Genomic DNA, 14,629 nt, shown 5'->3' on the forward strand with positions numbered 1-14,629 from the left:
CCTTTTACTGTGAGCTCTGCTGACGACGTGTGGGGTCCCACTCGGAAAGTGATAGTGCCAATGTCCTGCTCAGTCACCTTCCTTAATGTCAGGGTGTGAATCTTTCCTTTTTCCACCGAGATCTCATTCATTTCATTATTTTGCAGAGCAACGTCCTGTAGCTTCCATTCAACATCCCTTGCGTTCTCATGAGAAACCTGGCACCGAAACGTGACATCGTCCCCTTCAAACACCACCACGTCCTTTAGGCCGCTCACGATGGTCACATCAGGCTCTGCAAACAGCCCATCAGTAGTCAAGCCATGAAGGAGAAAACATGGATCAAATCACAGAATCATCAAATAATGGTTGGAGTGGACTTCTGGAGGTCATCTGGTCCAACTACTGCTCAAAGCAGGACCAGCTTACAGCAGGTTGCTCAGCACCTTGTCCACCTGAGCTTTGAGTACCTCCAAGGATGGAGATAGCATAGCCTCTCAAATCACGTTTCAAACTCTGCTGGTTCACTACTTTCAGCGTACTTGCTAACATGGCTGATATCCTTCAGTTTTATCACTTGCCCTTTCTTAGAGATACGTTGCATATTGATTTTTTTTAATTACATGTTTGTTACTGTGATTGGGTGAATAAGGCATGAATGCCAGATGCCAAAATCAGGATTTTGCAATTTGTTACATTTGCACTTAGATGTCCTTACAGCATAACATTAAAACCTGATCCCCTCTGTTATCTTTTTGCAAACAGAATTGCGTATACTCCGTACTGGTGCTCCAAACTGGCTGGGGACCTGGTTGGCTCTGTGCTCTCAGCAGGACTTACTGGATTAGCGTGAGCACAGGGTATTTATGCTCCGGTTCACTTGAGTCCTGCTTCTAGGACAGCTGGGCACCTGCAGATCTGTGCAAAGACCATACAGACAGCCTGCAACAGGCAGCAGCTACGTGTACCCCGCGTCTGCTGGGGAACACCAAAGGAAAAGCAGCGGGATCTTCACCAGAGCAAACACTGCACATGTTCATACAACTAAGGTCACCATCTGCACAAAAAATGGTGCAGCTGGGCGTAATGTACAGAGCGTCTGTAACATTGAGTAGCCCGTAGAGATGCTAGCGGCGATCGTTCCACGCTAGTGGTCCAACCTGAAAGCAAGGTCTGTCTGTAATGACATTAAGGCCAGATGCAGCTGCCATGTGACTGGAAGCTGGGGACAGACCATCTGTTCACTCACATGTAGATGATGTCAAGAAAATATTTCAAGCCATGAGTTAAAAATTATAGCTGCCTTATCCTCTCCTGTCCACCAAGTGAGTCTTTCCTTCGGTGCATTCATTGACCATAAGATTTTTTTATGATACCCTTCCTATGCTCGTGTTTATCACAATAGTCTAGCACAATTGTTTATCACAATTATGTTGCAAAATCTTAGCATCCCAAAGCGAAACTCCCCTTGCCCCAATAAATGGGTCTTGCCTTTCACGGTGAGTTTTGCAGAGCTCGTTTCGTCTCCAGCCTGGCAGGAATACTCTCCAGCATCGCTGGGCTCCAAGCGATGGACGCGCAGCTCACGGAGGGTGCCGTCCTGCCACATTTCGTACTTCGAACTTGAGTGAAGGACAACTCCGTCTTTCCTCCATTCCACTTCTGCTTTGCTAATGGAAATCTCACAGCGCAGTCTGGCCGTTCCTCCCGCTTCCACTTCTTCATTCTTCAGCTGCTGCTTCAGCCGGGGTTTGATGACTGCACAGTGAAAAACAATTAATGCACAATTCATTAGCTTGAACGCCAGGTCTGGACAACTCTGCACAAGGCACCTGGGGTCTGATGCTGCAGAACAAATTTGCATTAAGTGGTTATATGATAATAAAAACTCTTTTTTCTCTGTAAACAGACCTATATTCTGTATATCCAGACAAGGAGAGGATCAGAAAGTTCCCTAAATGTGTTTGTTTCCCATAAAGTCAAGGGCATCCACATAACACCTTTTATACATCTGCTCTGGATATTGGAAACTCCAACACGCATCAAGATTTTGGCTAAGAAAAACCTGGTACTTTCTGATTAAAACTAGTGTAAATTTGTTCATTTTCATAGAAATACTCATGGCTTCCAACATCATGAATGATGTAAAGCTTTAAACACATCTCTGATTTCTCTGCTATCTTTTCAAGACCCTAGACCATTAACAGTAAGTCCTTCCAGATGATGCACACACAAATGGACTACATTTCTTCAAGCAGGGCATGGAACAGCTTGTCACTGATGAAAACAAGAAGGGAATATCTATCATGCATGTGTGTGAGCAGTTGTGAACACAGGAAAAACAGTGCTTGTGGTTCTTCTGTCTAAACCCCACTGCGATACAAGTAAAGCAAGGACAGGGCTCATTTACTTGTATTTGACCCAGTGGCTGCTTCATGAGTCAAGTACAGCCAAGAGGATGTAGTTTGAAAGGTTGTGGCTTAGGTCAAAGCCACAAGTTCCACCCATCGTTTGAGATGACCATAAACATGTCACAGATGGTGGTTACTCACAGACATTATTCCTGGTTTGTTTAAACACAATGTTCTCAGGATCTCCATGGGAGGGCATTACAAAAATTGAAAATAGTAAATTCTTTTAAATGCTTTTGTAAATGACTTATGATTAGTTATTGATTCAACCGAATCAGCAATGAATGCAAAGTGCAAAATATAAAGATCTACTAGAATTTCCAAATCCCCGTGATGCAGAGTTTCTTGCTTTTATCAGTATCAGAGGAAGGGGTCAATACACTGCATGCTCTACTTTACAGGTTTAAATAGCCATTTGACAATCCTATCCCAGGAGATCCACTCTTCTGTATTCTGGTTTATGACTGGGCACCTGCTTTCCTCTTTATCCCAACTTTTGGGGTGCCTTATTTACCAATGAATAAAAGAATATCATTTCACAAATCCCTTTTATCCTCTGTTCCATTTTGATGCAATGCTAACCATTCACTCTGAGGACGGCTGTGCTCTGCTGGTCTCCTGTATCACATGTGTAATCAGAGGCATCTTCTGGTTCTACATTATGAATCACGAGTTCAGCTGTGCGACCACTTAATTTAATTTCATATTTGGCACATGGGAAGAGCTCCATTGTGCCTTTCCTCCACTCCACTGTGGCATTATCCTTTGTCAGCTCACACTGGAATTTCACTGCAGCTCCTTCTTCTGCCTCTTTGTCCTTGAGCTCCTTTTTGAAAAGAACTGGCAGAGCTAAAGGGAAAAAAAAGAAGGAACAGGAGCTTTTATTGAGGCCTGAGTCAAGTTCTGTTTAACACAGTTAGACTGACACTTCAGGGAACAAGACACTGTGCTTTGCAAGTGCTATATTCCTAAACAGGATCCATGTTTTCTAATTTGCCTGGAGTTACGAGGAGATCTTGCTGTGTCAGAAGCAGTCATCAGCACTTAGAACATTTATTTCCTTTGTTCCTTGACTCAAAACCATCTCAGGGCTGAATTCTTTGAATGAATTTATCCTTCAGTTGTTCTAGCAAATATCTCAAGAGTAAAGAAGTTGAAAACTCCATGCACAGTGTTGACAGATCAAGAAGGTCATTGTCAGTGTTCTTCCAGGATTTGGAAGAAGATTTTTGGTTTAAATATTTAAGCCATATAACATGTGAAGTGTCCAGATGTTATATTAAAGCTTTACTTTTTCTTTAATTTCTCCCCAGCCATAAAGCCAGAAAGTATTTCTTCTTAGAACCCAAGACTCAAATGCAGCACTGGAAGAACAAAGTATCATCCACTTCCATTCTCATTAAAAAAATAATCCTAGTCTATCAGATGAAAAGGAAAATATTTATAAGGGAAAAAAACCCACGTACTTAAAAATATTCTTATTCAGACTGTTGCTTTGCATATTGAATGGAATATATTGCTTTAGGAGTCAGCTCACACTACCCACCTTTCACGTTTAAAGACGCCTTGGTTTCCTGATCCCCAGTATCACAGCTGTATTCTCCTGTATCTTCTAATTTGAGATTATGTATTAAGAGCTCTACCCGGCTTTCCCTCTGCCTCATTTCATACTTCTGGCTGGGCTGCAGCACCACTCCTCCTTTCCTCCATTCCACTGCAGCATTGGGTTTTGACAGCTCACAGCAGAATGTAGCTGTGCTTCCTTCCTCTGATTCCTTATTTTGAAGGGGTTGCTTAAATGTGACAGGCAGTGCTGCAAAATTTGAGAAGGAAATGTTTTCAGAGTGTTTTAGTCCAGAAAGGACCCAATCCTACCATCATTCTTCAGAAATGGCCTATTCCAATGATTCCACAATCCTTGGGCTGCAACTATCTGTCTTGGTAGCACGTTTCTTGAGCCATTACGTGAACCAAGAGTTGAGGACAGATGGTGGGAGCTGATCTTAGAGAGTAGTCCACAGAATGGCCTGGTTTTCAGTCTGAAGGAGTTAGGCTTTCCAATAGAATTATGTCCATGACAACTAGGGATGCTTTAGTCAAAGACCACTGGGACACAGCGGGACATGGACCTTTGTTCCTTCATAGAGGTCTGTGAGTTTGCAATATTAAGCTAAGAGTATCCTTCCACAAAATAAAGCTTCTATCAACATATAAAAGATCAAATTAACATTTAGAACACAAGACGACGCAATGCAGTAAGAGATGACGATAGAGTGATAAATGGAAGAGGAAATTCAGATTCTTGGCAAGATCTTGCTCGGGATGGTAAAAGGGGCTAGGAAAACAGAGGTACTCAGTATTTACACCTGAGGCTCAAAGCCTCAAGTAATAATACAGCACATTCATGTGTTAGAGAAAATCTTTATCCACCAATTTTTGCATCTCCTATCATGCCAATCAGGCATTACACCCAATTAGGCATCCCTTATGCCTACTGAAGCAATCAACAACCCAAAATAACCATAAGCCTGCTTGGCTTATTTTCTGTTATCCGTTCCCGTATGCAGCCACACTCCCTGCACTCAGAGGGCAGGAGCATCCATCATATTTTGACATCATGACAACATTTAATTGGTTTGATGCTGATTAATCACTCCAGGTACTGCAAGCAGATCCTTTCTAACGACCATGTGTCATGCTCAAGTAGAATATGTATGCTGGCATGGACCAGCAGCAAAACAAATAAATGGCTGTAGGGAACACTGCGAGATGCTCCTTTCACTTCATCTCTACTGAGCCAAAGGTCCATGCTCTGCCTACCATGTACGGTTACCACAGCCGTTGTCTGCTGATGTCCAGAGTCACAGGTGTACTTTCCTGAATCATCCAGTTCTAAGTCATAAATGAGCAATTCAGCAGTGGAGCCCTGCTTCTTCATCTCATATTTCAAACCAGGGTACAGAGTAGTATCTCCTTTCCTCCACTCTACTGGAGCCTTGGGTTTGGTAAGCTCACACCTCAATGTTGCCATACCACCTTCTTCTGCCTCCGTATTCTGAAGCTCTTGTTTAAAAAGTGCTGGTAGGGCTATAAAATAGAAATATACTTGCAACTGGAGTTTAGAGAAAGTAGAAAGAAAATGAAAGCACCAAAAGAGCTTTTTGCAGATGTCTCTAAGCCTCAATGCTCTACATTCAAAGTACAAGGCTATTTCCCCAGAGAGGTACTAGGAATATCTGCAGAATAAGAAGAAGTGGATTTCAAGAAGTTACATCTGCCGTAAAGTATATACAAGTTTAATGTAATTTATGATCTAAAAATGGCAGAATATTTTTCCTACTATAAAAGTAGACAACATGTTGCCCTGATCACGGAGGAGATATTCTGAAGGTCAGCAGGGAGTTGTAGAGAGTTCAGATTCCCTCTTAAGGCTCGCCACTTGTGGGAGAGATTACAATTATCCTGAAAGTAACCTCCTGACAAAATGCATTTAGTTCTGCATTGCAATTCCCATTTTCTACCTGGTCACTCTGTTAGGCTGTACAGACTATGCAATTCTGCACATCTTCCTTAGGAATCATAGCCAAGTATTCTCCATAAGTGACACTAACATACAGCTTTTTTTCCCCAGAATATAGTATAACTTTTTTCCCTTTTCTCCTCTTTTTAATTTTTAAAATTCTTTTAAATTTTTTTACCATTAACTGTCAAAGTGGCAGTTGTCTGCTGATCTCCACACACACAGGTGTAATCTCCAGTGTCCTCCACATCCAATTCATGGATAATCAGCTTTGCAACAGCACCGTCTTGACTCATTTTATATTTGCTGCTTGCTTTGAGCACCTCCTGCCCTTTCTTCCACTCCACCGCAGCAGGTTTAGTCAGCTCACAGTGCAGGGCAGCTGTCCCACTTTCTATAGCTTCTAGGTCCTTCAGGTCTTTTTTGAATTCTGGAGGTAGTGCTGAAGAGTAAAAGAATTACCAGAGAGAGTGAATATTCCTAAAAAAAGCAGCTAGATGAGGTCCTGGGGGAGAGGTTGCACGGCGCACTACTGAGCCCTGATCCATGTCAGTGGAATGCAATGGGAAAATCTCCCTTGACTTCCCTCAACTCTGCATCAGGGCAAGGAAAGTGAGAAGGACCAACACAGCTGGGGAGGACAAACACCAACAGCCAGCTCTTTTCCCAATTCTAACAGAAGGAGGAAGAACATGAGCAAACTCCAAAGGAACACAACAGCCCAAGCAAACAGCAAGGGAATGGGAACAGACCATAGCAATAGACTTGTGCAGATCTAAGGTTTGGAGGACCTTAGTCCCAAGGATTACTTTACCATGCACTGTTAGGGCAGCTGTGGTGGTCTTGTCTCCGCACACACAGGTATAATCTCCAGTATCATTCAAGTCTAAATCGTGAACTACCAGCTCCACAACAGAGCCTTCCTGTCTCATGCTGTACTTGTTGTCCGAGGTGAGGACATGATGGCCCTTCTTCCACTGAACATGGGCAGATGCCTTGCTGAGCTCACAGTGCAAAGTGGCCGTTCCACCTTCTGTTGCTTCCTTGCTGGTCATTTCTTCTTGGAAAAATGGGGGCACAGCTGAAGGATGCAGGTAAAAAGGATTACAAACTGAGAATATCTCCAGGGATGGATGACAGTAGGAAGTGACAGGGGAAAGTTGTGACAGTTATGGAAAGGTGAGCATCAGCAACAAAGAGAGGAAAGAGAAATGAAACCATCTTAGTGGAGTGGAAATATATACCCTAAATCTTTGGTTTTATGCTGGCTTCCTACTAGCAAAATTGCACTGTCCTCAAAAGGTTTATGCCTACTACTAGTTTCCATGTAAGAAGAACTAAGAATATAATCTCTGATCCCCTTGATTCACACGTGTGTTGATGTCTTCCACAAATTTCATGCCTTTGTACACTATTTTCCTACTTACAGAGCAGCGCTGCTGAGCTCTGAGTGTTGGTACAGCTCCTTACCCATCATCATTCCTTCTTCCTTGAGGTGCCCTTGATAAGTTACAGCCATGGTTCACAGATTCCTCTTGACCCCAGAGAAAATCTCCAGATGCTGAATCCCATCCTGGTTTTGTGTCTCAGAACATATTTTCCCCACTTTTATTTCCTTGAAATAAATTTGGTGACCTTGGCTTATGTACCTCTATTAACTAAGTGGGATAATGGGATATTCCACCTCCTTAACAAGGCTGAATAGCTCAGATCTCAAACTTAACGACTCACTCCATAGCACTTGAACTAAGTTAAAATATCCAGGCTGGAAACCAGGTTTAGCCTCCTTGATTTTGCACACTTCCCACCTCCAGCAGTGTTAAGCTGAAACACCAGTTTGGGTTGCACAGCAGCTGATTTTTGCAACAAAATAAGACCAGAAGGAGGTCACAGAAAGAATTTATTCTTTCTTCCTTAGAAAATCAGACTCCCAGTGCAAACCTATCTTTGTGCATTAGGACAGCAGTTATGGGCAGAAGACCCCATATAAACATAACTCAGCACAGAAGAAATTATAATTAACACAGCCTCATTCTGGATACTGCTTATTATATCATACACTACATTAAAGTGGTAGGCATTGAGAATGCCAGAAAGGAATGTTAAAGAATAAATAGATTTGTGTTTTAGAAAAGAAATGCAGGAAAGGAAAGATATAGTGGGTTTATACGCTAGGAAAGGAATGCCAGAAGGGAAAGGTGAAAGGATATCAGGCTTGTGTTTAAGGACAGGAAGAGACAAAAGGATGGCACAGAAAAATATAGACCGGTATTTTCCAGTATATACAGCCTGCACGTCATCAAAGGGAGGGAATACTATTTCAAATGAATGGAACTTCAGCTAATAAGGTTGAACAAACAGGCACGGAAAATCGAACACCTTCTAGTAGAGAACAGATGTTTCCAGTTGGGAAATAGAAGGTCAAAATAATTTTTACCCTGTACTGTTAGGACAGCTGTAGTCTGGTGCTCTCCGCACACACAGGTGTAGCCTCCTGCATCCTCCTCAGCTATTTCATGAATCACCAGCTCTGCCTTGGTCCCTTCCTGATTCATTTTGTATTTCTCACTTGCTTTGAGAATCCTCTGGTCCTTCCACCACTCCACCGGAGCAGCCTTGGTGAGCTCACAGCACAGGGCGACTTCTTCACCTTCTTCTGCTTCCTTGCTCTTTAGCTCTTCCTTAAAGAGCGGTGGCAGAGCTGAAGGATGCAACACGGACAAATAGTCATCAGAAAACCAGAATTAAAATCCTAATTTATTTTTTTATGTTTGGGATTATTTCCCCTCATGCATCTCTTTCTCAGCCTACTATAAACATGTTTATCTATAGTCAAGTTCAGAAACTCTGAAAGCATCCTTCTTCAGGTGTGACATGGTTTCACGTACCGTAAGGGATCAGTTCCGTGGGTGTCTGTTGTTTTTCATGGTGAAAGAACGATACAGACAGATCCAGATCTTGAGTCAACAGCACTCACAGATAACACTGCTGGATACGGTACTATTTTACCTACACAGCTATGATTTCTTAGAGGCTGGTATTGTTATTTTCTGGTTTGTTTTTGCTAAAAGCTTACAGCCCAACCTACATGAAAGCAGACAGGTTTAAAAATAAAGCTACTTCTAGTTTTAAATTGAAGTTTGGAGGGCCATTACGTATAATAAGAATTTCAGATTCTTACTATTCCCCATTTTGCAAATCATAACCCAATGACAGAACACCTTACAGGAAAACTAATTATTATCATTTACCCAAAAATGTGCCTTGTGCACAACTACTGTAAGTGGGCTCAGAATACAAACTGTGTTCCCCAAATACATCAGAAAAAGTCAATGTCTCAGGAAAGCCCAAGGGAGGGTCAGAAGTTTTTGGAAACAGATGGAGGGGACAGAACTGGGTCTCTTTGACCAAGTAAGTTCCTCTAGAGCTGTGGACTGTTACTCCATTAAAATGGATACTCATTAATGAGAACAGAACATCAGTTAATGAGATTATTAATGTTGCACAAGGATTTATTTCTGGATGGGTTTATTGGGAGCTAGTAGGATAAAGAAGAGTATAACTGCTGATGACCTGTGTTGCTAGTTTTTTTTTTTTTAATACCTAACTGTCAAGGTAGTCTTGATCCCCTGCATCTGTACCCAGAGGTACAGACCCCTGCCTCCTTCAAACCTAGGTTAGAGATAACAAGCTCTGAAATGTTCTTAACTCATTCTGCATGTCTGACTTGCTTAAAGAATCTGGTACCCCCAGGAGCAGCTGTGGCCAAGTCACCCAGCACAGAAACATCTCCTCCTTACTTCCCCTTTGAGCAGTGCTTGGAGAGCAGAGGGCATCACAGACCATACAGGTGTGTTTTGGAGAAAACTGTGGTTGGCTGAAGTGAACCATGGGGACGAGGAGGTGAAAAAGAGCTGGAAAATGTAAATGACCAAGAAGAGGGGACTTAGACAGAAAGAAACATCTCATTTTCTCCCTTTAAAGGGGGTAGACTAATAATGACCCAAAAATTTGCCCTGAGCTAGTCTTTCTCAGTAAGAAATGACCTATACATAGAATGAAGAGAAAGGGAAAAAAACAAGACAAGCTACTGGCCCAGTAGCTGAATTTCAGACCGATGTCTATCTACAGAACTATTTATTAATTTTAATAAGGTCTCTTTACCATGAACTGTCAAGGTTGCTGTTGTCTTCTGGTCACCACAAACACACGTGTAATCTCCAGCATCTTTTACTTCTAGGTCATGAATGACCAGCTCTGCAGCAGTGCCAGGCTGTCTCATGTGATATTTGTCACTTGCTTTGAGCACTTTGGACCCTATTTTCCACTGCACTGGAGCTGCTTTTGTTAATTCACAACGCAGAGAGACTGATGCTCCTTCTAGGACTTCTTCATTCTTCAGTTCTTCCTTGAAAAGCACTGGCAGGGCTGGGAATGGAAAGTCAATAGATAGTGTATTTAAACTAAGACCTCTGCATTTGCAATCAGCATAATGAATTCTCAACTGAAGTTCAAATCCGGCCAAGTCGGGGTCTTTAGTCATTGAGGTTGAGGTTATCACTATGGTGATCTGGAAAAACAAATCCAGCACTGACTTTAAGAAAAGAAATGCTGAGCTGACAGGTCAAAGTACAACAAGCTGGATGGTTTCAAGATGCAACCTAAAGAATTTATCACAGGGCCATCCTCCATGCGGAAAGGACATCTCAGCTGGTCTAACGGGAGCATTTCCTAGTCACTTATTCCCTTAAGCAGACAGCATAGCAGTTTGTCTGCATGGAGAAGCAGTCATGTCCTCAGCTCCCTTCTCAGGAATAATAGACCAAAATTAAACGTCAGAACAAGAAGTTCTCCTTTCCTGAACACAAATTAATACCTAGGAAAAAGCCTAAAGCTGGTAGGTGAAGACTGCATACAGCAACTGGATGTTTCATAGAAACAAAAAATGAAGAGCCATCTGCAAGATGAATTTACCATTCACTGTCAGAGAAGCCATGGTGTGTTGGTCTCCACACACACAGGTGTAATTTCCCGCATCCTGCAGCTCTAGATCACAGATTTCCAGCTCAGCGAGGGCATTATCCTGCCGCATGATATATTTTTCACTTGCCCTGAGTATTTTGTTTCCTTTCTTCCATGAGACAGCTGCAGCCTTGGTCAGCTCGCAGCGCAGAGTGGCTGTTTGGCTTTCCATGGCCTGCAGGTCCTTCAGTTCTTCTTTGAAAAGTGCAGGCAGGGCTGAAGGTCACAAAATGGACAGAGGACGTTAAAAATGACACGTGGCACACATGACGGGAGGGATTGGGTGATACAGAAGCAGAGAACATTTTAAGGCGGAAAGAAATTCCTTTCCTCATAATTCTGGGACGTTGGACAAACCAACAGACAGAAACAGAAAAGCAGCCTGGATGCAATCAGATCGTATAGACAGTTTACAAATTTAAAAAACCAAATTCAACCACAGGTGAACACACAACCAATAGCGATGAGCTGACAGAGAAATACACAATAATACAGATCTAGGTATATCTTTTTTACCATGCACTATCAAGGCAGCTGTTGTCTCCTGTTCTCCACACACACAAGTGTATTCTCCAGCATCTTTCAATTCTACGTCACGGATAAGCAGTTTCATGACCGTGCCCTCCTGTCTCATTTTGTATTTGTCGCTGACTTTGAGCAAACTGCTTCCCTTTCTCCACTCTACTTGAGCAACCTGGGTCAGCTCACAGCGCAGAGTGGCCGCTTCACCTTCTGTTGCCTCCTCGTCCTTCAGGCTTTCCTTGAAGCGTGCAGGCAGCGCTGAGGATGCAATGGACAGAGGGTTAAAATGGAGCAGCAAACACAGCCTCCTGGTGAAGGGTAGAGGTGGGGGAAGGAAAGGTGAGGGCATCGGTGGGGAGCCGTCTTTGGGCCTGATCTCACACCTACTTTACAGATCAAGTCCTAAAACCACTCTGTATATGTAACTGGGGTGAAGGTTTTTCCCTTAAATCACAAAAAGCAAATTAATTCTCATGACTATGACAAGTCAAGCTCAGAGGAACTATGCAGAGATAACAATGAACATGGAGAAAAATGAATGCAAACCATAAGCTCAATAACGAGGACATCTAGATGAAAGTGGTTATTACCGTGTACTGCTAAGGAAGCTGTGGACTGCTTATCCCCACACACGCAGGTATAATCACCAGCATCGCTCTCATTTAGATTATGGATCACCAGTTCTGCGGTGACATCCTTCTGCCTCATTTTGTATTTCTCACTAGGTTTGAGTACTGTGTGTCCTTTCTTCCACTCCACTGAAGCAGCTTTGGTCAGCTCACAGCGCAGAGTGACTACTTCACCCTCCACGGCTTCCTCACTTCTTAACTCTTCTTTGAAGAGAGCAGGAAGGGCTGAGAAACAAAGGAGCAAATATTTTCATGATAAGCAGTTCTTGGCCACCAAAAAAATGAACCTGATGTTTACCAGTATGTATCCATGCCTAGTTATTGACATGAGGATCATCTCACAGAAGGAAGATACTAGTTTGTATCATAGACACAAACGGGTCCTATACGGTGGGTAAATTTGCTGATTGGTTTAGAGTTGTATGGAGAATAAACAGCAGGAAGGGAAAACTTCACGTGTGGTCAAAACTGTAATTTTCTCAGTATAATTCAGCATGGGAAATTGATATAGCAGATTACACCATGGTCAGGAAAAAGGCTAAAGAAAAAAACTAAAAGGTTTTACCTATGTGTTAAGAATGCCTACAGACCTAGCCCAAGAGTTAGAATGAGGTTGAAGAGCAGAATCAGAGATACCTCTTGAAAGTACTTGGGTAACAATAAAAAGGAAAAAGAAGGATGATGTCTCCATTGTGGAAGTCTGCTATAAGACCTTCACACTAGGAAGTTCAGGTGCATCCTAACACCCTATCCCTTTTGGAACAACTAGTAGAATCGTTCAGAGCATAAGACTGGATGGTAATGTGGCAGTATGTACTGGGGGAGCAGTAGGATGGGACATCATCTGCTAAGTCTTTGGAATGGGGTGAGAACCACTTTTGGATTTAGAATAGGTATGAAAGAACAGCAGAGGAGGATCTCCAATTCTGGACTCTGACCAGCAAGAAGTAAATATTTGAGAATATGGATGTGGAGGATAATTGGGCAAACATCTATTACGGAGTAGGAGAGCTCATGGATTTTAGCACAAGTAATGATGGAGAAGAGCAAAAGGAATTTCTGTGGGCAACTAGGAAGCAAGCTTCAATAATTCAAGAATTATTACGTATGATCAAGCAGAAACAAATTTAAAGGACAAGGTAGTTTAAGAGAGTGGAAAACTTCTCAAAGAAACAATGTTAAGGGCATAATTAGAGACACTACTTCATTCCAAGGATCATCAGGAATAGCCTGCCTAAATCACAAATTCTTCAATGTTCTGAAACTCAAGAGACCTATAAAATACAGGAGGTTTAAATGAACGTAAAAGAAATACTACAGAATGTAGCGGCAAAACCAAAAAGACCAGGTTCCCTGCATATTTCAAGAAGGTCAAGGGCAGTTCCCCATTCCTGGACTCTGTCACCTCATGGACAAAGTGACAAACATGAAAGAGGGGCTGAAAGATAATCTGCAAAATGATGCTGACATTAAATGTCTCCAGACACAGCTGTATGCTGTATGTTTTTGTATCCGTCAACTGGGTGGTGAGATCACTATTCCAGGAGCTTTTCGTGTCCTCTGCTCACAGTTCAACTTGAGGCTCTTGGATGTACCAGAATATTAACATGCAAATCCCAGGAAATCTGGCCAGCCTGAACTAGAAGAAGCAAAAATAATGCAATCACATTCTGAAGGTAGATTAGAATAAAGAAAAACAACAAGAAAGAAATTGGTCTACCAACTTTCAGGAATGTAAGTTGATGGTAGGTAACATGGGGAGAGCTGAAGTTTTTACTACCTTTTTCTTTAATATTAAAAGTTAATGATAGCTATGAAAGTAATAGGGATTCTGGCTAGGGTAAGGAAAAAAAATGGATTAGAGAACATTTAAATAAACTGAATATTCTCAAAGCACCTTGGTGTGATGAAATTTGTCCTGGAATACTTAAGGTACAGGCTCAATCAATATCAGACATTAGCAGTTACACTGGTGAAATCAAAGAGAATGGGTGATGTTCCACAAACACTGAAAAAATGGAAACCCAGAGGTAGAAAAGATCTCAGACTGAAAAGCACACATTTAGTTCTCACCATGTAAACCAAGAGTCTAAGCTCCCAGGACAGTCAAGAAAGATCCATAAAAAGTCAACAGAGCCAATGGAGCTACCTGCTAATCAAATGTATCTGCTATATGGTGAACTGGGTGTCTCCCATTAACCTTGTTAATTAGGTCTCCATTGACAACAACGGGGATTTAGGAACACTCACCAGTCTTCATCTACAAGCTGAATCCTGTTCACAGTGTTTGTCTTGGAAAGAAGAGATGGGCAGCAGGGAAAGGATCCAAGGAATTATGTCCATTTCAGCTTAGCTTTAATTCTCTGAAAAATATTGTAGCAATGCACTTGGGCTTTTGTCCTCATGAAGAAGTGGACCAGTATAATTTTTCTTGATGTAGGTTAATAAGCTTCACTGATAGAAAGGCACAGTATATGCTGTACACTTTTATTTTAGTAAAGCTCTTACCCTAACTTAGGTATAGGTGGAATCACCAGTTTGAAAAC

General features: G+C 42.1%; 1 protein-coding gene across 1 annotated transcript in view; it reads right to left on the minus strand.

The window, feature by feature from the left end:
- Positions 1-14,629, minus strand: part of LOC104619452 (obscurin-like) — a gene marked incomplete at its 5' end in the record, with an annotated part of 122,615 nt that overhangs the window by 87,738 nt on the left and 20,248 nt on the right. Inside the window, 12 exon segments of the mRNA XM_010285333.1 lie at positions 2-274; positions 1,471-1,737; positions 2,973-3,239; positions 3,937-4,203; positions 5,211-5,477; positions 6,089-6,352; positions 6,725-6,991; positions 8,348-8,611; positions 10,075-10,338; positions 10,885-11,148; positions 11,449-11,712; positions 12,045-12,308. Of these exon segments, the coding sequence (XP_010283635.1) occupies positions 2-274; positions 1,471-1,737; positions 2,973-3,239; positions 3,937-4,203; positions 5,211-5,477; positions 6,089-6,352; positions 6,725-6,991; positions 8,348-8,611; positions 10,075-10,338; positions 10,885-11,148; positions 11,449-11,712; positions 12,045-12,308 (3,192 nt within the window).

This window comes from Phaethon lepturus, unplaced genomic scaffold (genome assembly GCF_000687285.1).
Source record: "Phaethon lepturus isolate BGI_N335 unplaced genomic scaffold, ASM68728v1 scaffold5994, whole genome shotgun sequence".
Taxonomy (NCBI): Eukaryota; Metazoa; Chordata; class Aves; order Phaethontiformes; family Phaethontidae; genus Phaethon; species Phaethon lepturus.